Here is a 26979-nt window from a genome sequence, read left to right on the forward strand (position 1 = left end):
TCCAAACGAATCCAAAACGAAACCGGGTAGATTTGAAACCACCTCCGAGGGTGGTTTCAGAAGTTTACGGTTTCGGTCAGAGGATTCGCCGGCTTCGTGTGGACGGAAGGCTGAACCGTACAAGACCTTTGCGGTTTCGCCATGAAATCGGCTTCGTGTGGACGGGGCCTCAAAGTGCTTCACATATAAACATTGTCATACAATAAAATAAGATAATAGATAAATAAAAGAAAACATATGCAAATAATTGAGTAAAATAGAAAGTGCATTGTATTTAAGATCAGATCAACAGTCTCTCTGGTATCCGCGTCTGGTATCCGTGTACCACATATTACATCGATGACCCTTGACCTGTGATAAGCAGCCGCATAATGACCATGTTGCACACTTGATATTGTTTAACTTTGGCATGGAACAGAATAACGCGCGTCTATACCAAGGTCACACTCAACCCTCTGCAAAGGTGATTAGTAGCCTACTATATAGAAAACAGATGGAAAAAGTAAGAGGAAAAGATTAGTACGTTCATTTGGCAGATGCTTTTAACAAAGCGTCCTAACAATAATGTAACTGCAATAATGGCATAAACATGAGTGACGGAAATGTTAGTTTTAACCTACGCACGGGCGGCACCAGCGGGAAATTAACCCTGGCACTGGTGGACCAACCCAGGATCGTATTAATAGACAAATCTTTTTTTTTTTTGTCCCAAATGTAAATTAAATATCAGGTAAATGTCAAATGTTCAAAGGGACAGAGTCCAAACTACATCCAATTTAAAGGTCCCATTGCATGAAAATGTCACTTGATGAGGTTTTCTAACATTAATATCAGTTCCCCTAGCCTGCCTATGGTCCCCCAGTATCTAGAAATGGCGTTATGTGTAAAACGAACACTAGGTATCCCGGTCTGCCTTTTGAAAAAACAAAGCTCAGACGCGCCGATTTGGAATTTTGACATGTTACCATCCCTTTCACTGCTTTGCCCTCCAAGAGAATTTGGCCAGCCAATGAGACAATGAGCTACGACCGTGCGAGCGCCACATGTGTGTGTGTGTGTGTGTGTGTGTGTATGAATACACACACTGTAACGCAAGGGTTGTACACTTCTTTGATATGTGGATAACCGTTCTGCTGTTGGTGTTATGGCGCATAACATGTAGGGTTCTCTGACGTCTGGTAATTCCACAAAAAGACTTGTAGTGGGGGTTATCCCAGCCATGTTTGAGAAGGAATTGGGGGAAAGGAGCTTTGGCTTTGACTCCCTGAAGTAGCCTACATGAACAGCGACATGGAGATGAAAGGGATTGTTGCCCGCGGTTTGGGCGGTGTTGCCTCGGCGCTGCCCGCTGCCTGCTTCCGAGGCGGTGGTGCCTCGACGGAGGGCAGCGGGGTTCCGGCGGTAGAAAATCCCGTTCAACAATCGAGGGCAACAATCCCTTTCTTCTCCATGCCGCGGTACATTCTACTTCAGATTGACGTGGAAGTGGAAGAACCAGAGACGTCGGAGATCCCGACGCAGTCGTTTGAGATTCATAATATCGTCTGGAGGCGCAGATAGCGTTTGGCCCTGATAATATATATTATATGATATAGATATTTATGTATGATATGATTATTTAGATATAGAGCTCCAGGACTGCCTGTTCGAGAATATTTACAGATCACGGCCAAAAGCAGTGTGCGCCTCGCCATGGCGATACATCCACTGTAAACACGAGCGCATGGTACCGTGGTCGGCCGCAAGCTGCTCAGAGCCACACCCCCAACCCCCACCTTGACCCGCCTCTAAAGAAAGGTTTGTGGAAAGCTCATTGTGGGTCTGGCTCGGAGTGGCTGTAATTCTGCACCAAAGCTGAATTTATTTAACGTCTTCAAGAACAATATGAGGGTCCCCCTAACAGCTATATAAAAGCATTCATAAAGTACCATGCCATGGGATCTTTAATAAAATATCAGTAAAACATTAATCAAGAGCTAATTTAATCAAAGGTCAAATTCACTGCATAAAACACAGCTGAATGGACACTACATTTACAGTTGAAATGCAATTGACTATGTGTGAGAATGCATACGTTCCCTCAAAAGCTTTTCTTCAGTAACTTGAAATGAAGCTTCTATCATTTTGAATGGACCACTAAGGGGGCAGACTTGTACTGCTTGTAAAATGATTCTCTCTGAACAATACTGTTCTATCTGAACACTGTAAAACCACTAGACACTTCATAGATGTTTTGTAGTGAGTTACATTGTGACAAAGTCAAGATACATTTAAACAGAAAAATAATTAATTAATTAGCTGAGGGGACAAAGGCAGAGGCAGCAAATGCAGCCCTAAATAGAGAACTAGTGTGGTTTGCATTAACTGAAAACCAGCCAATGACTATTTGCCGCCTAACCTCAGCCTCCAACACCGAGAGCAGCTGTGGAAACATTAAAAAAAATAATGTACCAAGAAAAGCATCTATGTACAGCTCCTGTAATGACCAGGGAAGTCTCCTTTTAAGGAGATAACACCTTGCAGCCAATCAAAGCTCTTATCGAGTGGCTTAACAAGTATAAAACAAAACAACGAACGTCTGTTGGCATTAAGATATAAAAAATAATCAAAGAACTCAATCAGTCCGACAAAGAAATGTTTTCATCCATCATTTTATTAAATGATTTTCACAATGCCCCCAGTTTCTGGCTTCACAGCTCTCATCTGTCCGTTTAAAGTTGGGCTTCTCTCTGACCCTTCAGCAGTTCGCAGCTCGGGCTAGCAGAGTCACTGTGTATGATAAAACACATCCTGTTTTCTTAGTCACTTATCACTTATGGTCATAACCATGAGGCCGATTGTTAGATACACATTAAAAGAACCAAAATACACATCAAGACATTTTTTGAATACACATTTGAGCCTCAGGTCTTGGAGCAACTCAGGATCGGATTAAAAGACTAACCTTTTTTTTATTGAGTCCCAAAGTAAATTAGTTATCAGGTCAATATCTGTTCAAAGGGACCAAGTCCAAACTAAATCCAATGAATAAAATATCAGCAAAACACATTAATCAAGAGCTGCTTTAATAAATGTCAAATTCACTACAGCAAACACAGCTGAATGGCACTACATTTACAGATTCGATGCAATTTACTCTGTATGTGTGCGAATGCATATAAGCATTATTTACCTTCGAAAGGGTTCCTTCAGTAGGCTATCGCAAAACTAAGCTTCTAGCATTTTGAATTTACAAGGTCTTGTTTGACCACTGGGGGTCAGACTGGTGCAGTTTGTAAAATCAGTCTCTTGTAGCCGCGAGAGGTGCTGCAACAGCTAGAGGTACTGTGGAAACATTGAAAAAATAAAGTAACAAGTACAGCATCTATGTACAGCTCCTACAGTGACCAGTGAAGTCTTCACGTCATCTCCTTTTAAGAAGATAACATCTTGAAGCCAATCACAGCTCTTATTGAATGGTAGAACTCAACAAGTATGAAACAAAACAACCAATGTCTGTTGGCATTAAGAAATAAAGAAGTCACAAAAATGTTTTAATCAATCATTTTTTATTAAATGATATTCACAGCAGTGACTCTCTCTACTCTGTCAAATTCTTCCGCCTTTGGAGAAGTTGCTCCATATCTCTGTCCATGCTTACAGTCTTCTTCTTGTGTTTCACTGCCAACCCGAGCAGTCCAGCCAGCAGGGCAACAGACAGCAGGGCCAGAAGCACCACCACAGCCCTGATCGGACACCTAGGAGGGCTCACAGGGTCCGGCTGCTGACTTCTTACTGTTCCCAGAGAGTATTGGAGGACTCCTCTGTCCCTTCTCATTCCTGGTGTTGATCTCTGAGGCTCTCTATGCTGACATAGTTTGCATTGCAAACCGAACCAGTCCAAACAATAGGGCAAAAGACAGCAGGAACAGAAGCACCACCACAGCCTTGATTGGACGCATGGGAGGGCTCACAGGGTCCGGCTGCTGACCTCTTACTGTTCCAAGAGCTTTGGGTTGATCTCTGAGGCTCTCCATGCTATCGTAGTCGTCCTCTATACCCTCCTCCCCCTCTCCTTGTGTGTTCCTGGCCTTGGTCATCATGTTGGGCGTGGAGTGAATCACCACAGCCCTGACCGGACAACTAGGAGGGCTCACAGGGTCCTGCTGCTGACTTCTTACTGTTCCCGGACCCAGAGTATTGGAGGACTCCTCAATCTCCACATATCCTGGTGTTGTTCTCTGAGGCTCTCAATGCTATCGTAGTCGTCCTCTATACCCTCCTCTCCATCTCCTTGTGTGTTCCTGGCCTTGGTCATCATGTTGGGTGTGGCGTGAATCACCTCAGCCATATTCTGGTCCAAACTGTTTTCAGAGTTCCTTATCGTCCTACCCCTTTGAGTGTTCGGTCTTTCTGTGCGTTTTGAATGCCAGCTCCTCAGTCTTAACGGCTACTTTAATCAAACAGGAAGTATTTTAACCAGAGGCTACTTGCTATATGTGCTTACAGAGTCACTGTGTATGGTTAGACACATCCTCTTTCCTTAGTAAGTGGTTTATGCAATGCATCACGTATAGTTAGAACCGTCAGGTTGATTTTTCTATCAACATCAAAACACACATCAAGACATTCTTCAAATACACATTTGAGCCATCGGTCTTGGCAAACCAGTGCATATTGTTAATGGCTGTGTCTGTTACAGCAGATCATTTGATAGACGTTGGTGATATTATTGATGTCCACTCCAGAAAGAAAGTCCATATTCGTGGCCCCCTCTAAGTTACAAAGCAGATCTGCCCCGTCCCCCGACCAGTTAGGTAGACAGATAAGTAGTCCGTCCAATCATTCATTTTGCCAAAGGTAAAAGCTTGGACGGGCTTAGTATAGTCCTGCAACATCCCAAAATATCAGATTTTTTTTATTATTGTCAGCACATTTGATTTATTAATTGGGTCTGGATGTAAAGGATCAACAAATCTTAGAAAAAATGCTTCAAATATAAATTGCCTACCCTAGCTTTAACACGGTATCACTAGCTTTAACACGATCAATAAGCTCTCCACCGACGACAAAACACATCATCTTGTGACAACTCTATTGCTTTACACAACGTGTGATCGACAAACCTACAAAACAAAGGACTTTGAAAAGTAAAAATATATAAAAAGACGGGGAAGATCCAACAACGTCTGAGCTCAATGTCTGTTGTGTTTCTATCCAAGTGCCCGCGTGGGAAACGACGTCGGGAGGAGAACGCTTCCGACGCCCCCGAGTCCTGCGCCTCCGTGGAGGGAGTGGTCCATGGTTACCATGGTAACCACGGTGGCGGCTGCTGCTGCTGTGAGGGTGTGCTGTGATCATCTGGTGGCCTTGCCGTTTTCGTGGACGTCCATTCTGAGGCCGGGAGAGAAAAGGTAACAACTGAATAAGAAACTTAACTCATGCAAGCAGAAAGTTCCTTTTTTTTTTTTGCATGTATGTATTATCACTACTAACGGGTGGACTGCATACTACATCGATGACCCTTGACCTGACAAAAGCAGCTGCAGAATGACCATGTTTATACTGCAGATTTGACAATGTTTCACCTTGACATTGAACAGAAAAACAGAAAAAGTAAGTCCAAACTAAATACAATTTAAAAAAAAAAAAAAAAAGAAAAAAAAAAAAAAAAAAAAAAAAAAAGGTAACAACTGAATAAGAAATTTAAAGATAAAATGCAAGAATTGTCTTGTATTATCACTACCAACGGGTGGACTGCATACTACATCGAGGACCCTTGACCTGCCATAAGCAGCTGCAGAATGACCATGTTTATAATATTTCACTTTGACATAGAACAGAAAAACACGTGTCTACATCAAAGTCAAACTGAACCCTCAGCAAAAGTATGCTTATAGAGAATATTTAGAGAACAGATTGCACAAGTGAGAGGAAATCATTTGTACGATCGTTCGGCGGATGCTTCCTCCAAAACGCCTTAACAATAATGTAACTGCAATAATTACAGATAAATTAGTGACTGAAACATTCGATTTATGATGCAACTGTTCTAAGCAGGGGCGGCACCAGAGGGAATTGCACGGCACTAGTTGAGCGACCCAGGATCAGATTAAAAGACTAAACTATTTTCTATTGAGACTCGAAAGTAAATTTAAAATCAAAAAATCCATATCATTGTCCCTTTGAACAATGTCTGTTCAAAGGGACCAAGTCCAAACTAAATCCCATTAATGAAAAATCGGCAAAACATATTAATCAAGAGCTTCTTTAATAAAAGGTCAAATTCACTACAGCAAACACGGCTGAATGGACACAAAATGTACATATTCAATGCAATTTACAAATTACTGTATGTGTGAGAATGCATGTATGCATATGTACCTTCAAAAGTGTTCATTAAGTAACGGAAAACTAAGTGCAGACCGACAAGCCCATTCAGACACCAAGACACAAGTCTACTGTTCTCTCTGAACACCGTAGAACCAACAGACAATTTATACAAGTGTTTTATAGTGATCACTGTATGGTGACAAAGTCGAGATACATTTCAATGGAAAAATGATCAGATAAGCTGGGGGGACGAAGGCAAGTGCAGCCCTAGATAGAGAACTAGTGTGGTTTGCACCAACTGAAAACCAGCCAATGGCTGTCATGACTCTTTACCGCCTAACCTCAGCCTCCAACACCGAGAGCAACTGTGGAAACATTGAAAAAATAATGTAACAAGAACAGCATCTATGTACAGCACCTTCAGCTCCTCCAACAGCTTCTCCAACAAGTATGAAACAAAACAACGAATGTTAGTTGGCATTAAGATAAAAAAAATAGTCAAAGAAACACATCTGTCAGACAAAGAAATGTTTTCATCCATCATTTCATTAAATTGTATTCACAAAGCCCATATCTGTTGTCTTCACAGCTCTCATCTGTCCATTTAATGTTGGGCTGCTGCCCCCAGTCCCTCCTTAAGCAGTTCTTGTCCTTGCCACCATCAGGTTTCCCTCCACTCCAGGAGGGGTTATCCGCTGACAGGACGGTCCCATCAACCCATCTCCACAACCCCTCACTGGCCTCATCTGTCGCTCCGAGCCAGAAGTACTCGGCGTATCCGCTAATGAAGTCCATCTCCTCTTTACTGTCCACCACCACCAGATCTGCTCCGAAGGAAACACAGAGCTCCCTGCTCTTACTCCAGGATCCCCTCTCACTGAAATATCTGTAACAGTTACAACCCAACTTATACCAACCACCTTGACAGTCCTTTTTACAAAGCAGTGCGTCTCTCTGCTCTGTCACATTCTTCAGCCTTTGGACAAGTTGCTCCACGTCTCCGTCCATGCTTACGGTCTTGTGTTGCACTGCCAACCGAAGCAGTCCAGCCAGCAGGGCAACAGACAGCAGGACCAGAAGCACCACCACAGCCCTGATCTGACGCCGAGGAGGGCTCACAGGGTCCGGCTGCTGACTTCTTACTGTTCCCAGAGTATTGGAGGACTCCTCTGTCCCCACATAGTCCTGGTGTTGTTCTCTGAGGCTCTCAATGCTATCGTAGATCTCCACTATCCTCTCCTCTCTCTCTCCTTGTGTGTTCCTGGCAATGTTGTGCGTGGCGTGAATCACCTCAGCCATATTCTGGTTTAAACTGTTTTCAGAGTTTCTTATCGTCCTACCCCTATGAGTGCTCGGTCTTTCTGTGCGTTTTGAATGCCAGCATGTCAAAGTCTTAACGCCTACTTTGATCATACAGGAAGTATTTTAACCAGAGGCTACCTGCTACATGTGCTGGCAGAGTCACTGTGTGGTAAGACACATCCTGTTTTCTTAGTTAGTGGTACATGCAGTGCATCACTTATGGTCATAACCATAAGGTTGATTTGTTGATCAACATCAAAAGGACCAAATTAACATCAAGACATTCTTCAAATACACATTTGAGCCATAGGTCTTGGCTAACTGTTAATTAATGGCTGTGTCTGTTAAAGCAGATCATTTGATAGACGTTGATGATATTATTGATGTCCACTCCAGAAAGAAATTCCATGTTCGTGCCCCCCTTAAGTTACAAAGCAGATCTCCCCCTGGCCTACCAGGTAGGTAGACAGACAGGTAGGCCGTCTAATCATTAATTTGGCCCGAGATTAACGATTGGACGGGCTTTTTGTAGTCCTGCAGCATCCCAAGATATCAGATTTCCTTTATTATAGTCGGCGCCTTCGGTTTATTAATTGGGTCTGGATGTACAGGATCCACAATAATGAGAAAAAATGCTTGATGGTGGACGGTGGCAGATGGTAATCATGGAATATAAAAAGCACTCTGATTGGCTCAGGATATAGCCAATGAGGCACAGTGAATCAGCAGCGTTAGGAGAGAAGATTTGGGTGAGATGTCACAATTTGGTCCGTGTATTACCACAACTTAAGGGTTTACCACATATTACATCGATGACCCTTGACCTATGATAAGCAGCTGCTGAATGACCATGTTGCACACTTGATATTGTTTAACTTTGACATGTAACAGAATAACTCGTGTCTATACCAAAGTCAAACTCAACCCTCTGCAAAAGTGATTAGTAATATATAGAGAACAGATGGCAAGAGTAAGAGGTACACATTTGTACGATCATTTGGCAGATGCTTTTAACAAAGCGTCCTAACAATAATGTAACTGCAATAATGACATAAACACGAGTGACGGAAATGTTAGTAGTTTTATTCTAGGCACCGTGTGTGTGTGTGTGTGTGTGTGTGTGTGTGTGTGTGTGTGTGTGTGTGTGTGTGTGTGTGTGTGTGTGTGTGTGTGTGTATATATAGGGTTCTCTGACGTCTCTGGTATTTCCACAACGAGGCTCGTAGTGGGGGTTATCTCAGTTATGGTTGAGAAGGAATTGGGGGAAAGGAACTTTGGCTTTGACTCCCTGAAGTACATGAACCGCGACATGGAGGAGAAAGGGATTGTTGCACACGATTGGGGCGGTGGTGCGTTGGGGCTCCGGTGGGAGAAAATCACTTTTAACAATCGAGAGCAACAATCCCTTTCTTCCCCATGTCGCGGTACATTCTACTTCAGAATGACGTGGAAGTGGAAGAACCAGAGACGTCGGAGAACCCGACACAGTCGTTTGAGGATTCATAATATCGTCTGGAGGCGCAGACAGCTTTTGGCCCTGATAATATATATTATATGATATAGATATCTATGTATAATATGATGTTATTTAGATATAGAGCTCCAGGACCGCCGGAGCAACCGGAATGTTCTAGAATATTTTACAGAACACGGCCAAAAGCTGTGTGCGCCTCGCCATTGCGATACATCCACTGTAAACGCGAGCGCATGGTACCGTGGCCGCAAGCTACTCAGGGCCACACCCCCACCCTCCACCTTGACCCGCCTCTAAAAAAAGGGATGTTTTGGGAAAGCTCATTGTTTGACTGGCTCGTAGTGGTACTGTATTAGGGGCCCCCTAACAGCTATATAAAAGCATTCATAAAGTAGCATGCCATGGGATCTTTAATAAAATATCAGCAAAACATATTAATCAAGAGCTGATTTAATAAAAGGTCAAATTCACTACAGCAAACACAGCTGAATGGACACTACATTTACAGTTGAACACACATACAGTTGACCCTGTATGTGTGAGAATGCATATGTACCCTCAAAAGCTTTTCTTAACTTAAAATTAAGCTTCTACCATTTGAATTGACCACTAAGGAGTCTGACTTGTACTGATTGTAAAATGATTCTCTCTGAACACACTGTTCTATCTGAACACTGTAAAACCACCAGACAATTCATGGTTGTTTTGTAGTGAGTTACATTGGGACAAAGTCAAGATACATTTAAACAGAAAAATAAGTAATTAATTAATTAGCTGAGGGGACAAAGGCAAAGGCAGCAAATGCAGCCCTAAATAGAGAACTAGTGTGGTTTGCATTAACTGAAAACCAGCCAATGACTGTCATGACTCTTTACCTCCTAACCTCAGCCTCCAAAACCGAGAGCAACTGTTGAAACATTGAAATAAATAATGTACCAAGAAAAGCATTTATGTACAGCTCCTGTAATGACCAGGGAAGTCTCCTTTTAAGGTGTGATAACACCTTGCAGCCAATCAAAGCTCTTATCGAGTGGCTTAACAAGTATGAAACAAAACAACAAACGTCTGTTGGCATTAAGATATAAAAAATAATCAAAGCAATAAATCAGTCGGACAAAGAAATGTTTTCATCCATCATTTTATTAAATGATTTTCACAAAGCCCCCAGTTTCTGGCTTCACAGCTCTAATCTGTCCATTTAAAGTTGGGCTTCTCTCTGACCCTTCAGCAGTTCACTGTCTATGATAAAACACATCCGGTTTTCTTAGTAAGTGGTAAATGCAGCCTATCACTTATGGTCATAACCATGAGGCTGATTGTTCGATACACATTAAAAGGACCAAAAGACACATCAAGACATTTTTTGAATACACATTTGAGCCTTAGGCCTTAGAGCAACTCAGGATCGGATTAAAAGACTAACCCTTTTTTTATTGAGTCCCAAAGTAAATTAGATATCAGGTCAATGTCTGTTTAAAGGGACCAAGTCCAAACTTAATCTAATGAATAAAATATCAGCAAAAAATATTAATCAAGAGCTGCTTTAATAAATGTCAAATTCAGTACAGCAAACACGGCTGAATGGCACTACATTTACAGATTCGATGCAATTTACTCTGTGTGTGTGCGAATGCATATAAGCATTATTTACCTTCGAAAGGGTTCCTTCAGTATCGCAAAACTAATCAAGAGAGTCTAGCTGCAGACATCCACCCACACGCTCCGGACATCCACCCACAGGCACTTCCGCTGCAGACAGAAACATCCACCCACACGCCGGAAATCGGATAATAAAAAATAAAAATCGGAAAATAAAATAAAAATCGGGCGTTACGATGTGTTTACATAAATGAAAGGGCGTTAAGTAATGTGTTTACATAAATGAACGAAATAAATTAAGTTATAAAATCGGATAAACGCTTCCGGTTTTGGACAGAAGACCTGACACTCGCTGTTTACTTTAAGCTGGAGCTTATGGCTCTTCTCTTTCTGTAAATACACACACCTTATTCAGATTCCCTCTGTGTTATACTGCAATCATCTCAATTTAATATTTGATCGGACACAAACTGATACTCGTATTGTAAAGCTGAAGGGCATCAGAGATTGAGGCTAATAATTATTTTAAATACTATGTATGAGTGGACAGGAATGGTTAGAACAATTCCCCTTTAGCTTCACCTTTTCTGACATATTTATATTAGGTCTAGCTATGTTACATTCTGTTGTCTTAATATCATAAGGTTCGACTGCATTCCAACACAATTTATCATATGTTATTAGCACTTTTGCATTCCTAAATTCTTACTCTGAACCATCATTCATTTAATATCTGGCTCTAATTGTCTATAATATTGTCTTACCTTGTGCTGCTGGACCACCTTATTTGCCCATATTTAAATCCGACAAACTCAAGTCTGTGTTTTAACTTAACCAAAGTGAATAAGTAAAGTCATACAAAAAATCAATACATTGTAAACGTTATAACACTTTATTAAGAACACTCAACAGATAACTGAACTCAGAACCTCAACACACACACACACACACACACACACACACACACACACACACACACACACAACGTGTGTGTGTGTGTGTTTTTCTATGTTTTTCTTATAGAAAGTTAATTTACAGTGCGGGCATTTTCCTTTTTTCAAACCGGTTGTACTTTTACTCTGGGCAGCAGAGACGGCAGAGGAAGACACAACAGTTGAAGCTTGGGGAGAAGGAGCAGTCGGAGCTGGAGAGGTGGTGGCTGTCTTTGTGATGGGGTTTTGATTGGATGCATGGACGGCAGCGGAGGTGGAGGGACTGTCTTGCGTGTTTGTGCAGGACTTCAGGTGTAGATCCATAACCGACTTCCTGATGATCGTTTTGCCACAAAGGGGGCAATGATAATGTCCCCCATCCCTGCAGCTGAGGTTGCACCTGCATATCTTTTTGTCTAAGATCAATGCAGGCAAAAGATAGAGGAAAATGAGTCAGTGACTTATAAAAGTAAGCAGACACACATTCATAAATATTGTCTACAGACATATACACATATATTCTTATATTCTTTCTACACACATACATATATCACCTTTAAATCTAATGGAATGTTTTATGTGGGATTCCAGGTGGCACTGAAGCTTCGTGTTGATGGTTGGTTTGAAAGTTGGGCATAGGGGGCAGTGGAAAAGTGTGCAGCAAGTTGTGCAGCGTTTGACTTCTGGCTTTGAATCATCCGTAAAAATCGAGTGATGCATCTACAAAAGACAGAAAAAAAAAGTTAAAATTTATGTTTTAATTGTAGAAAAAATTAAGATCAAAGACGATAAATTCTCACAGCACAGCAAACTATTTAAAGGGCGGTAATTCAGTAGTGGTTGTAGTCTAGACAAATTAGTCCCATCAGAGCATCAACTTTAACTATTATTGGCATATAATTAATGATGAGATATATTTCTACCTCATACTGAACTTTACATCTGTTTCTCTCTCTCATTATATGTTTTATGAACTGTCTGAGCCCTAGCACCCTATTGACTGGGGGACATTGAACATTTAGAATCTGAGACAGGATAGTAGGCTATTACATAACAGTAATTCATTAACTTTTATCCGTTTTATTACATTTTTGATCTCTTTTACCCCTTTTAACTGAACTAAGTGCTATGATCTCTTAGTTATAAACAGATTGTATGAACTAAACAGGCAGATCGAATATTTAACGATCGATTTTGTCTATAGAATGATATCACACTTCTCAGCCACCGCTGCGGAGATGAACAGCTGATAGGTGCAACTCTAGTTAAAGCGAAACGAGCTGCGTCAATTCAATTCGTGGTAATTATTTTATTACAACTTAACTCTGTTACGACGGAGTATTAGGGCCACACGTGAAGAAAAAAAATATTTTTGCCGTGACGAGATTAAAATCGACACGTCGACTTTAATGTCCACATGTCGACATTAAACTCAAAACGTCGAGAATCAAGTTGAAACATCATATCGACTTTAATCTCGACGTGTCCATTTTCCGTTCCTCTGTCAGCACGCAGACGCTCCGGGCATCCTCCCAAGCGTTCAGCGAATGACACGAAGTAGCCGGGAATAACCCTGGGGTCATTGTTTGTGGTGTAGGCCTCCATCCAAACAATATAGCGACTAAAACCGTCAATGCAACCACTGGCAATGCCGCACTACTACAGCGGATGACTACTTCGTGTCATCCGCTGCTAAAGAGATTAAAGTCGGCATGAAAATTCAACTTTATTCTGGACATTTCGAGTTTAATGTCGACGTGTCGATTTTAATCTCGTCACGGCAAAAAAAAATTTTTCTTCGTGGGGCCCTAATACTCCGTCGTAGTTTTGGACTACAGATGACTGTCAAAAGTCCAAATCTTAAAATCGTTTATGCTCCCAACACATCGACAAATCTCTAAAATCGTTTAATAAGACCGACTATAGGCTACACAACGTTTGCAAAAAACATTTGCCTATTTTACAAAAATGACACCTAGCTAGCGTTTGCCACCGTCAGTGTGGATTAAAACAACAAATGCTTCATATTCAGTGTTTCCCATACATAGACCATTGTGTGGCGCGGCGCCACAGAATCAACATCGAGCGCCACGAATTGATTGTCTTTTTTATTTTATTTTTTTTTGTATTAAAAAAAAAAAATAGATATATATTTTTTTTTTTCTTGACAGCGGTAATGTCCCCCCCCGCGCACCACACATTGGTCCTTGGTCTGTGGGAAACATTGATATTGGTGTAACGTTCTGTTATTTGTTTGATGTAAAAATCTAAACTTAATGAAACTAATAGATCGGAAAAGAAATGCAAGTCTCGTGCATTTATAATTGTATCGCTGTGTTTTGAATAGTCACCTCACCTACCATAACCTCCAAGTGCAGCTGAGCCGAACGTCACATCTTCGAGCAGTGAGTCCCGTTGTTACACCGAATTCTGCGACCCAACGAAAAGTGTGACCCGAGGGGGCGCTGTTGAATAATGTGCAAATCGCGCTCCAGACATCCACCAGCACGCAATTTCCGGCGTGTGGGTGGATGTTTCTGTCTGCAGCGGAAGTGCCTGTGGGTGGATGTTTGGAGCGTGTGGGTGGATGTCTGCAGCCAGACCCCTCTCAACTTCGTTGCTCTGTAACATGTGCAATGACAATAAAGTTCTATCTACATGTAAGCCATCCAATAATTTAATTTGGCCTAAATTAAATGATGCAAGCTTAGTATAGGCCTGCAACATCCAAAGATACCCCATTTTATTAATTCATTTTTTCTGAGCATTCGATTCATGTATTGATTTTGGGATGTTAAGAATATAGCCAACAGATGCTTCGAAAAAAAATTGCCTACCCTAGCATTAACAAGGCATCGCTTCAATTCGTTTTTCCTCCAATGACAAAAAAGACAAAAAAAACATCTTGTGACAACTTTATTGCTTAAAAAAACAAAAGTATCTATAAAAAAAAACGTTGATGATCCAACAACGTCTGAGCTCAAAGTCTGTTGTGTTTGTGTCCAAGTGACCGCGTGGGAAACCGACGTCGGAAAGAGAACGCTCCCCACATCCCCCGAGTCCTCCGCCTCCGTGGAGGGCGTGGTCCAGGGTTACCACGGTAACATGGCGGCGGTGGCTGCTACCAGGTCCGTGGTGTGAGGGTGTGCTGTGATCATCTGGAGGCATTCCCGTTTTCGTGAACGTCCATTCTGAGGCCGGGAGAGAAAAGGTAACAAATGAAAAAGAATCATCACCCCATGCGAGGCGAAGCTTTGCTACAATAGTTCTTTTGTATGTCGTTAGCCTCACAGCATAATTTTCTAAGTCATATATTAAGGTTAATCTTTTATTTAGCGTGAAAAATGCCGGTGTCAAATAGATGAGTTAGGTAGATGGTGATTATGAAAGAGAGAAAGAGTGGTCCTTCTGGCCCGACGTCCCCCGAGTCCATGGTTACTACGGTAACCATGGTGGCGGCTGGTGCTGTGAGGGTGTGCTGTGATCTTCTGGAGGCCTTTCCGTTTTCGTGAACGTCCATTCTAAGGCCGGAAGAGAAAAAGTAACAAATGAGATGGTTGGGAGAACAAATGGGAGATTTTTTTGTATAAACTATCACTTTTAACGGGTGTACCACATACTAGATCAATGACCCTTGACCTAAACAGCTGCAGAATGACCATGATGTTTATACTGCACATTGGATAATGTTTCACTTTGACATTGAATAGAAAAACACGCGTCTACACCAAAGTCAAACTCAACCCTCTGCAAAAGTGATAAAGAATATATAGAACAGATGGACCCAGTAGCAGGAAATGATTTGTACGATCACTTGGCGGATGCTTTATCCAAAGCGCCTTAACAATAATGTAACCGTAATAATTACAGATAAATGAGTGACTGAAACATTAGATTTAAGATGCCCCTGTTCTATGCAGTGGCGGCCCCAGAGGGAATTGAACCCTGGCACTAGTTGAACAACCCAGGATCAGATTAAAAGACTAAACCATTTTCTATTGAGTACCAAAAGTAAATAAAAAAATAAATATCATTGTCCCTTTGAACAATGTCTGTTCAAAGGGACCAAGTCCAAACTAAATCCAATTAATAAAAAATCAGCAAAACATATTAATTTTTAACCTTTAATAAAAGGTACAATTCACTACAGCAAACACAACTGAATGGACACTACATTTACAGATTCAATGCAATTTACAAATTACTGTATGTGTGAGAATGCATGTATGTTATGAACCTTTAAAAGTGTTCATTCAGTAACGCAGAACTAAGTGCAGACCTACAAGCCGATTCAGACACAAGGACACAAGTCTACTGTTGCTCTCTACAAAACAAAAAACTTTGATTAGAAACCAAAGTAGGAAAACGGAGAAGATCCAACAACGTCTGAGCTAGTCTGTTGTGTTTGTATCCCGCGTGCCCGCGTGGGGAAACGACGGCGGGAGGAGAACGCTCCCGACGTCCCCCGAGTCCCCCGCCTCCGTGCAGCGTGTGGTCCATGGATACCACGGTAACCACGGTGGCGGCTGGTGCCGCTGTGAGGGTGTGCTGTGATCGTCTAGACTAGAGGCCTTGCCGCTTTGGTGGACGACCATTCTAAAGGCCAGAGGAGAAAAGGTAACAATAAGAATGAATGAATAAGAAATGTAAAGATTAAATGCAAGAAAAATGCAAGAAGAAAGTTCGCTTTTTTAATGTGTATTATCACTACTAACGGGTGGGCTGCATACTACATCGAGGACCCTTGACCTGCCATGAGCAGCTGCAGAATGACCATGTTTACATTATATAATATTTCACTTTGACAGTGAACAGAAGAACACGTGTCTACATCAAAGTCAAACTGAACCCTCAGCAAAAGTAGGCTAATAGAGAATATTTAGAGAACAGATTGCACAAGTGAGAGGAAATCATTTGTACGATCGTTTGGCGGATGCTTCCTCCAAAACGCCACAGATAAATGAGTGACTGAAACGTTAGATTTATGATGCAACTGTTCTAAGCAGTGGCGGCCCCAGAGGGAATTGAACCCTGGCACTAGTTGAGCGACCCAGGATCAGATTAAAAGACTAAAATAATTCAGATTGAGTCTCAAAAGTAAATTTAAAATAAAAAAATCCATATCATTGTAGCCTACCTTTGAACAATGTCTGTTCAAAGGGACCAAGTCCAAACTAAATCCAATTAATGAAAAATCGGCAAAACATATTAATCAAGAGCTTCTATAATAAAAGGTACAATTCACTACAGCAAACACAGCTGAATGAAAACAAAATGTACATATTCAATGCAATTTACAAATTACTGTATGTGTGAGAATGCACGTATGCATATGTACCTTCAAAAGTGTTCATTAAGTAACGGAAAAGTGCAGACCTACAAGCCCATTCAGACACCAAGACACAAGTCTACTGTTCTCTCTGAACACCGTAGAACCAACAGATACAAGTGTTTTATAGTGATCACTGTATGGTGACAAAGTCGAGATACATTTCAATGGAAAGATTATTAAATAATAAGCTGAGGGGACAAAGGCAAAGGCAGAAAATGAAGCCCTAAATAGAGAACTAGTGTGGTTTGTAGCAACTGAAAACCAGCAACCTCAACCTCCAACAGCGAGAGCAACTGTGGGAACATTAAAAAAATAATGTAACAAGAGCAGCATCTATGTACAGCTCCTGCAGTGACCAGTGACGTCTTCATGTCATCTCCTTTTAAGGAGATATAAAACCTTGCAGCCAATCACAGCTCTGATCGAATGGCACAACTCAACAAGTATGAAACAAAACAACGAATGTTAGTTGGCATTAAGATAAAAAAAATAGTCAAAGAAACACATCTGTCAGACAAAGAAATGTTTTCATCCATCATGTCATTAAATTATATTCACAAAACCCATATCTGTAGTCTTCACAGCTATCATCTGTCCATTTAGTGTTGAGCTGCCCCCAGACCTTCCTTAAGCAGTTCTTGTCCTTGCCTCCATCAGGTTTCCCTCTGCTCCAGGAGGGGTTATCCCCTGGCAGGACGGTCCCATCGACCCATCTCCACATCCCTTCACTGGCCTCATCTGTCGCTCCGAGCCAGATGGTCCCGCCGTATCCGCTAATGAAGTCCATCTCCTCTTTACTGTCCACCACCACCAGATCTGCTCCGAGGGAAACACAGAGCTCCCTGCTCCTATTCCAGGATTCCCACTGTCTGGAAAGCCGGTAACATTTACAACCAAACTTAGTCCAACCACCTGGACAGTCCTGTTTACAAAGCAGTGAGTCTCTCTGCTCTGTCACTTTCTTCAGCCTTTGGACAAGTTGCTCCACCTCCATGCTTACGGTCTTGTGTTGCTCTGTCACATTCGTCCGCCTTTGGACAAGTTGCTCCACGTCTCTGTCCATGCATATGTTCTTGTGTTGCATTACAAACCGAAGCAGTCCAGCCAGTAGGGTTAGAGACAGCAGGACCAGAAGCACCACCACAGCCCTGATCGGCCACTGAGGAGGGCTCACAGGGTCCGGCTGCTGACTTCTTACTGTTCCCAGAGTATTGGAGGTCTCCTCTGTCCCCACGTAGTCCTGGTGTTGATCTCCGAGGCTCTCACTGGTAGCGTAGATGTCCCCTATCCTCTCCTCTCTCTCTCCTTGTGTGTTCCTGGCCTTGGTCATCATGTTGGGCTTGGCGTAAATCACCTCAGCCATATTCTGGTCCAAACTTTTTTCAGAGTTTATCTTATCGTCCTTCCCCTATGAGTGCTCGGTCCTTCTGTGCGTTTTGAATGCCAGCATGTCAAAGTCTTGACGCCTACTTTGATCAAACAGGAAGTATTTTAACCAGAGGCTACTTGCTACATGTGCTTGCAGAGTCACTGTGTATTGTTAGACACATCCTCTTTTCTTAGTAAGTGGTACATGCAGTGCATCACTTATGGTCTTAAACGTAAGGTTGATTTGTTGATCAACATCAAAAGGACCAAAATAAACATCAAGACATTCTTCAAATACACATTTGAGCTAACCGTTAATTAATGGCTGTGTCTGTTAAAGGAGATCATTTGATAGACGTTGATGATATTATTGATGTCCACTCCAGAAAGAAATTCCATGTTCGTGGCCCCCCTTAAGTTACAAAGCAGATCCCCCCCTGGCCTACCAGGTAGGTAGACAGACAGGTAGGCCGTCCAATCAATAATTTTGCCCAAGATAAATGATTGGACGAGCTTAGTATAGTCCTGCAACATCCAAAGATGTCAGATTTTCTTTATTTTTGTCGCCGCATTCGATTTATTAATTGGGTCTGGATGTAAAGGATCAACAAATATGAGAAAAAATGATTCAAAAATAAATTCCCAGCCCTAGCTTTAACACGGCATCGCTTCGATTAGCTCTCCACCGACGACAAAACACATCATCTTGTGACAACTTTATTGCTTTACACAACGTGTGATCGGCATATCTACAGAACAAAGAACTTTGGAAAGAAACCAAAGTATATATTAAAAAACTGAGAAGATCCAACAACGTCAGAGCTTGAACTCTGTTGTGTTTGTATCCAAGTGCCCGCGTGGGAAAACGAAGTCGGGAGGAGAACGCTCCGGACATCCCGAGTCCTCCGCCTCCGTGGAGGGCGTGGTCCATGGTTACCATGGTAACCATGGCGGCAGCACTGCTGGTGTGGGGCTCTGCTGCGGAGATCATCTTGAGGCCTTTTCCGTTTTCGTGAACTTCCATTCTGAGGCCGGGAGAGAAAAGTAACTAATTAATAAAAAACTTTAATCCATGCGAGGCGAAGTTCTGCTAGTTTAGCTTTTTTGTATGTTGTTAGCCTAATAGTATAATCGCCTAAGTCATATTTTAAGGTTAATCTTTCATTTGGAGTAAAAAAAAGCCAGAGTCAAATAGATGAATCAGGCAGATTGTGATTATGGAATGTAAAAAGCTTCTGATTGGCTTAGGATATAGCCAATGAGGCACAGTGAAGGAGCAGCTTTGGAGAGAAGAGTTGGGTTTGATATCACAATTTCGGCCATGTATTACCACAACTTAAGGGTGTACCACATATTACATCGATGACCCTTGACCTGTGATAAGCAGCCACATATGACCATGTTGCACACTTGATATAGTTTAACTTTGACATGGAACAGAGTAACGCGTGTCTATACCAAGGTCACACTCAACCCTCTGCAAAAGTGATTAGTATTATATAGAGAACAGATTGCAAAAGTAAGAGGAAAAGATTTGTACGTTCATTTGGCAGATTCTTTTTTATGAAAGCGTCCTAACAATAATGTAACTGCAATAATGGCATAAACATGAGTGAAGGAAATGTTAGTTTTATTCTACGCACGGGCGGCACCAGCGGGAAATGAACCCTGGCACTGGTGGAGCAACCCAGGATCAATTAAATATCAGGTAAATGTCTGTTCAAAGGGGCCGAGTCCAAACGACATCCAATTTAAAGGTCCCATTGCATGAAAATGTCACTTGATGAGGTTTTCTAACATTAATATCAGTTCCCCTAGCCTGCCTATGGTCCCCCAGTAGCTAGAAATGGCGTTATGTGTAAAACGAACACAAGGTACCCGGTCTGCCTTTTGAAAAAACAAAGCTCAGACGCGCCGATTTGGAATTTTGACATGTTACCATCCCTTTCACTGCTTTGCCCTCCAAGAGAATTTGGCCAGCCAATGAGACAATGAGCTACGACCGTGCGAGCGCCACATGTGTGTCTGTGTGTGTGAATACACACACTGTAACGCAAGTGTTGAACACTTCTTTGATATGTGGATAACCGTTCTGCTGTTGGTGTTATGGCGCATAACATGTAGGGTTCTCTGACGTCTCTGGTCTTTCCACAAAGAGACTCGTAGTGGGAGTTATCTCAGCCATGGTTGAGAAGGAATTGGGGGAAGGGAACTTTGGCTTTGACTCCCTGAAGTACATGAACAGCGACATGGAGGAGAAAGGGATTGTTGCCCGCGATTGGGGCGGTGGTGCCTCGGCGCTGCCCGCTGCCTGCTGCCGAGACGGTGGTGCCTCGACGGAGGGCGGCGGGGCTCCGGCGGGAGAAAATGGTGTTCAACAATCGAGGGCAACAGTCCCTTTCTTCTCCATGTCGCGGTTCAGTCTACTTCAGATTGACGTGGAAGTGGAAGAACCAGAGACGTCGGAGAACCCGACGCAGTCGTTTGAGATTCATAATATCGTCTGGAGGCGCAGATAGCATTTGGCCCTGATAATATATATAATATGATATAGATATCTATGTATAATATGATTATTTAGATATAGAGCTCCAGGACTCCCGCCGGAGCACCCTGAGTGTTCTAGAATATTTACAGATCACGGCCAAAAGCTGAACGCCTCGCCATTGCGATACATCCACTGTAAATACGAGCGCATGGTACCGTGGTCGGCCGCAAGCTGCTCAGAGCCACACCCCCAACCTCCACCTTGACCCGCCTCTAAAAAAAGGTTTGTGGAAAGCTCATTGTGGGTCTGGCTCGTAGTGGCTGTAATTTTGCACCAAAGCTGAATTTATTTAACGTCTTCAAGAACTGTATTAGGGTCCCCCTAACAGCTATATAAAAGCATTCATAAAGTACCATGCCATGGGATCTTTAATAAAATATCAGCAAAACATTAATCAAGAGCTAATTTAATCAAAGGTCAGATTCACTGCATAAAACACAGCTGAATGGACACTACATTTACAGTTGAAATGCAATTGACTGTATGTGTGAGAATGCTTATGTTCCCTCAAAAGCTTTTCTTCAGTAACTTGAAATTAAGCTTCTATCATTTTGAAGTGACCACTAAGGGGGCAGACTTGTACTGCTTGTGAAATGATTCTCTCTGAACACTACTGTTCTATCTGAACACTGTAAAACCACTAGACAATTCATGGATGTTTTGTACTGAGTTACATTGTGACAAAGTCAAGATACATTTAAACAGAAAAATAATTAATTAATTAGCTGAGGGGACAAAGGCAAAGCCAGCAAATGCAGCCCTAAATAGAGAACTAGTGTGGTTTGCATTAACTGAAAACCAGCCAATGACTGTCATGACTATTTGCCGCCTAACCTCAGCCTCCAACACCAAGAGCAACAGTGGAAACATTAAAAAAATAATGTGCCAAGAAAAGCATCTATGTACAGCTCCTGCAATGAACAGGGAAGTCTCCTTTTAAGGAGATAACACCTTGCAGCCAATCAAAGCTCTTATCGAGTGGCTTAACAAGTATAAAACAAAACAACGAACGTCTGTTGGCATTAAGATATAAAAAATAATCAAAGCAATAAATCAGTCAGACAAAGAAATGTTTTCATCCATCATTTTATTAAATGATTTTCACAAAGCCCCCAGTTTCTGCCTTCACAGCTCTCATCTGTCCATTTAAAGTTGGGCTTCTCTCTGACCCTTCAGCAGTTCACTGTGTATGATAAAACACATCCTGTTTTCTTAGTAAGTGGTAAATGCAGCCTATCACTTATGGTCATAACCATGAGGTTGATTGTTCGATACACATTAAAAGGACCAAAAGACACATCCAGACATTTTTCAAATAGACATTTGAGCCTTAGGTCTTGGAGCAACCCAGGATCGGATTAAAAGACTAACCTTTTTTTTATTGAGTCCCAAAGTAAATTATTTATCAGGTCAATATCTGTTCAAAGGGACCAAGTCCAAACTTAATCCAATGAATAAAATATCAGCAAAACATATTAATCAAGAGCTGGTTTAATAAATGTCAAATTCACTACAGAAAACACAGCTGAATGGCACTACATTTACAGATTTGATGCAATTTACTCTGTATGTATGCGAATGCATATAAGCATTATTTACCTTCGAAAGGGTTCCTTCAGTATCGCAAAACTAAGCTTCTAGCATTTTGAATTGACATGGTCTTGTTTGACCACTAGGGGTCAGACTGGTGCAGTTTGTAAAACCAGTCTCTTGTAGCCGCTAAAACAGTTCAAGTGCTGCAACAGGACACAAGTCTTCGTTTCTCTCTGAACACCGCAGAACTAGATAATTTATACCACCACTTGGTGTCAGACTTCTACAGCCAACCGGTATCGCGCTTTGTTTGTTACTCCCGGTATCATGAATTGAAAGTAACAATTAATCTATTGAAAGTCCCCTGAAGAAAAAACTCCCCCTAAATGACAAAGAAGATCTGCGCCCTTGTCTACCAGGTAGGCAAACGGAAATGTAAGCCATCCAATAATTTTATTTGGCCCTTATTCAATGATTGGGCAAGCTTAGTATAGGCCAACATCCAAAGATGCCCCATTTTATTCATTTATTTTTTCTGAGCATTCGATTCATGTATTGATTTTGGGATGTTAAGAATATTGCCAAAAGATGCTTCGAAAATAAATTGCCTATCCTAGCATTAACATGGCATCGCTCGCTTCAATTCGTTTTTCCACCAACGACAAAAAAGCATCTTGTGAAAACTTTGTTGCTTAGAAAAGCAAAAGTATATAAAAAAAACGTTGAAGATCCAACAACGTCTGAGTTCAAAGTCTGTTGTGTTTGTGTCCAAGTGACCGCGTGGGAAACCGACGTCGGAAAGAGAACGCTCCCCACATCCCCCGAGTCCTCCATCCTCCGTGGAGGGCGTGGTCCAGGGTTACCACGGTAACATGGCGGCGGCTGCTGTTGTGAGTGTGTGCTGTGATCATCTGGAGGCCTTCCCGTTTTCGGTAACGTCCATTCTAAGGCCGGGAGAGAAAAGGTAACAAATGAGATGGTTGGGAGAACAAAGGGGAGATTTTTTTGTATGAACTATCACTTCTAACGGGTGTACCACATACTAGACAATGGCCCTTGACCTAAGCAGCTGCAGAATGACCATGTTAATGCTGCACATTGGATAATGTTTCACTTTGACATTGAATAGAAAAACACGCGTCTACACCAAAGTCAAACTCAACCCTCTGCAAAAGTGATAAAGAATATATAGAACAGATGGATCCAGTAGCAGGAAATGATTTGTAGAATCATTTGGCAGATGCTTTATCCAAAGCGCCTCAACAATAATGTAACTGCAATAATTACAGATACATGAGTGACTGAAACATTAGATTTAAGATGCAACTGTTCTAAGCAGGGGCAGCACAAGAGAGAATTGAACCCTGGCACTAGTTGAGCAACCCAGGATCAGATTAAAAGACTAAACTATTTTCTATTGAGTCCCAAAAGTAAATAAAAAAATAAATATCATTGTCCCTTTGAACAATGTCTGTTCAAAGGGACCAAATCCAAACTAAATCCAATTAATAAAAAATCAGCAAAACATATTAATTTTTAACCTTTAATAAAAGGTACAATTCACTACAGCAAACACAACCGAATGGACACTACATTTACAGATTCAATGCAACTTACAAATGACTATGTGTGAGAATGCATGTATGTATATTATGAACCTTTAAAAGTGTTCATTCAGTACTAAGTGCAGACGCAGAACTAAGTGCAGACCTACAAGCCGATTCAGACACAAGGACACAAGTCTACTGTTGCTCTCTACAAAACAAAAAACTTTGATTAGAAACCAAAGTAGGAAAACGGAGAAGATCCAACAACGTCTGAGCTAGTCTGTTGTGTTTGCATCCCGCGTGCCCGCGTGGGGAAACGACGGCGGGAGGAGAACGCTCCCGACGTCCCCCGAGTCCCCCGCCTCCGTGCAGCGTGTGGTCCATGGATACCACGGTAACCACGGTGGCGGCTGCTGCTGCTGCTGTGAGGGTGTGCTGTGATCGTCTAGACTAGAGGCCTTGCCGCTTTGGTGGACGACCATTCTAAAGGCCAGAGGAGAAAAGGTAACAACTGAATAAGAAACTTAAAGATTAAATGCAAGGAGGAAGTTCGCTTTTTAAATATGTATTATCACTACTAACGGGTGGACTGCATACTACATCGAGGACCCTTGACCTGCCATGAGCAGCTGCAGAATGACCATGTTTATAATATTTCACTTTGACATTGAACAGAAGAACACGTGTCTACATCAAAGTCAAACTGAACCCTCACCAAAAGTAGGCTAATAGAGAATATTTAGAGAACAGATTGCACAAGTGAGAGGAAATCATTTGTACGATCGTTTGGCGGATGCTTCCTCCAAAGCGCCTTAACAATAATGTAACTGCAATAATTACAGATAAATGAGTGACTGAAACATTAGATTTATGATGCAACTGTTCTAAGCAGTGGCGGCCCCAGAGGGAATTGAACCCTGGCACTAGTTGACCGACCCAGGATCAGTTTAAAAGACTAAACTATTTTCGATTGAGTCTTAAAAGTAAATTTAAAATAAAAACATCCATATCATTGTCCCTTTGAACAATGTCTGTTCAAAGGGACCAAGTCCAAACTAAATCCCATTAATGAAAAATCGGCAAAACATATTAATCAAGAGCTGCTTTAATAAGAGGTACAATTCACTACAGCAAACACAGCTGAATGGACACAAAATGTACATATTCAATGCAATTTACAAATTACTGTATGTGTGAAAATGCATGTATGCATATGTACCTTCAAAAGTGTTCATTAAGTAACGCAAAACTAAGTGCAGACCTACAAGCCCATTCAGACACCAAGACACAAGTCTACTGTTCTCTCTGAACACCGTAGAACCAACAGATAATTTATGCAAGTGTTTTATAGTGATCACTGTATGGTGACAAAGACGAGATACATTTCAATGGAAAATTATTAAATGATAAGCTGAGGGGACAAAGGCAAAGGCAGCAAATGAAGCCCTAAATAGAGAACTAGTGTGGTTTGCAGCAACTGAAAACCAGCCAATGACTGTCATGACTCTTTACCGCCTAACCTCAGCCTCCAACACCGAGAGCAACTGTGGAAACATTGAAAGAAATAATGTAACAAGAGCAGCATCTATGTACAGCTCCTTCAGTGACCAGGGAAGTCTTCATGTCATCTCCTTTTAAGGAAATAAAACCTTGCTGGCAATCACAGCTCTTATCGAATGGCAGAACTCAACAAGTATGAAACAAAACAACAAATGTCTGTTGGCATTAAGATATAAAAATAGTCAAATAAACAAATCTGTCAGACAAAGAAATGTTTTCATCCATCATTTCATTAAATTATATTCACAAAGCCCCCAGTTGATGGCTTCACAGGCCTTATCTGTCACTCCGAGCCAGATGGTACTGTTGTGCTCATTTAATAAGCAGTTCTTCTCCCTGCCACCATCAGGTTTCCCTCTTCCCCAGGAGGGGTTATCCGCTGACAGGACGGTCCCATCAACCCATCTCCACAACCCATCACTGGCCTCATCTGTCGCTCCGAGCCAGATGGTCCCGCCGTACCTGTTGATGAAGTCCATCTCCTTTTCACTGTCCACAACCACCAGATCGGCTCCGTCGGAAACACAGAGCTCCCTGCTCTTTTTCCAGGATCCCTGCTGTCTGGAATAACATTTACAACCAAACTTATCCCAATAACGTGGACAGTCCTGGTTACAAAGGGTCAGTAAGTCTCTCTGCTCGGTCACATTCTTCAGCCTTTGGAGAAGTTGCTCCACCTTCATGCTTATGGTCTTGTGTTGCACTGCCAACCCAACCAGTCCAGCCAGCAGGACAACAGTCAGCAGGACCAGAAGCACCACCACACCTCTGATCTGACACCTAGGAGGGCTCACAGGGTCCAGCTGCTGACTTCTTACTGTTCCCAGAGTATTGGAGGACTCCTCTGTCCCCACATAGTCCTGGTGTTGATCTCTGAGGCTCTCAATGGTAGCGTAGATGTCCCCTATCCTCTCCTCTCTCTCTCCATGTGTGTTCCTGGCCTTGGTCATCATGTTGGGCATGGTGTAAATCACCTCAGCCATATTCTGGTCCAAACTGATTTCAGAGTTTATCTTATCGTCCTTCCCCTATGAGTGCTCGGTCCTTCTGTGCGTTTTGAATGCCAGCATGTCAAAGTCTTAACGCCTACTTTGATCAAACAGGAAGTACTTTAACCAGAGGCTACTTGCTTGCAGAGTCACTGTGTGGTAAGACACATCCTGTGTCTTAGTAAGTGGTGCATGCAGTGCATCAATTATGGTCTTAAATGTAAGGTTGATTTGTTGATCAACATCAAAAGAACCAAAATAAACATCAAGATATTCTTCAAATACACATTTAAGCCATAGGTATTGGTTAACTGTTAATTAATGGCTGTGTCTGTTAAAGCAGATCATTTGATAGACGTTGATGATATTATTGATGTCTGAGCATTCGATTCATGTATTGATTTTGGGATGTTAAGAATATAGCCAAAAGATGCTTCGAAAATAAATTGCCTACCCTAGCATTAACATGGCATCGCTCGCTTC

The 26979-nt window shown here is 41.9% G+C and overlaps 1 protein-coding gene and 4 long non-coding RNA genes across 6 annotated transcripts; 3 read left to right on the forward strand and 2 right to left on the reverse strand.

Annotated features, from left to right (window-relative positions):
- Window positions 1–329: 329 nt before the first annotated feature.
- LOC132448083 (uncharacterized) lies at window positions 330–9374 on the forward strand. The gene is made up of 2 exons (XR_009523289.1): window positions 330–1049; window positions 8841–9374. It is a non-coding gene; the product is annotated as an uncharacterized LOC132448083 (long non-coding RNA).
- LOC132448080 (uncharacterized) lies at window positions 5158–8685 on the forward strand. Its single transcript, XR_009523286.1, has 2 exons — window positions 5158–5393; window positions 6978–8685. It is a non-coding gene; the product is annotated as an uncharacterized LOC132448080 (long non-coding RNA).
- On the reverse strand, window positions 6234–17476 carry LOC132448081 (uncharacterized). Of its 2 annotated transcripts, none has more exons than XR_009523288.1 (2): window positions 17227–17476; window positions 6234–6659 (listed from the first exon to the last, which is right to left on the reverse strand). It is a non-coding gene; the product is annotated as an uncharacterized LOC132448081 (long non-coding RNA). The 2 variants fall into 2 exon arrangements; XR_009523287.1 differs by lacking the exon at window positions 6234–6659 and adding an exon at window positions 9523–9977.
- On the forward strand, window positions 14846–17944 carry LOC132448079 (uncharacterized). Its single transcript, XR_009523285.1, has 2 exons — window positions 14846–16236; window positions 17609–17944. It is a non-coding gene; the product is annotated as an uncharacterized LOC132448079 (long non-coding RNA).
- A 7092-nt stretch (window positions 17945–25036) lies between these two features.
- Window positions 25037–26580, reverse strand: LOC132448077 (C-type lectin domain family 4 member C-like). Its single transcript, XM_060039145.1, has one exon. It carries the CDS (start codon window positions 26488–26490, stop codon window positions 25732–25734), a length of 759 nt encoding a protein of 252 aa, XP_059895128.1. The 5' UTR covers window positions 26491–26580; the 3' UTR covers window positions 25037–25731.
- Window positions 26581–26979: the final 399 nt, after the last annotated feature.

Source organism: Gadus macrocephalus, chromosome 19 (genome assembly GCF_031168955.1).
Source record: "Gadus macrocephalus chromosome 19, ASM3116895v1".
Taxonomy (NCBI): Eukaryota; Metazoa; Chordata; class Actinopteri; order Gadiformes; family Gadidae; genus Gadus; species Gadus macrocephalus.

Bases quoted from the DNA above. Each gene is read 5' to 3' on its own strand.
- LOC132448077 (XM_060039145.1), bottom strand. From the start codon at position 26,490: ATGGCTGAGGTGATTTACACCATGCCCAACATGATGACCAAGGCCAGG.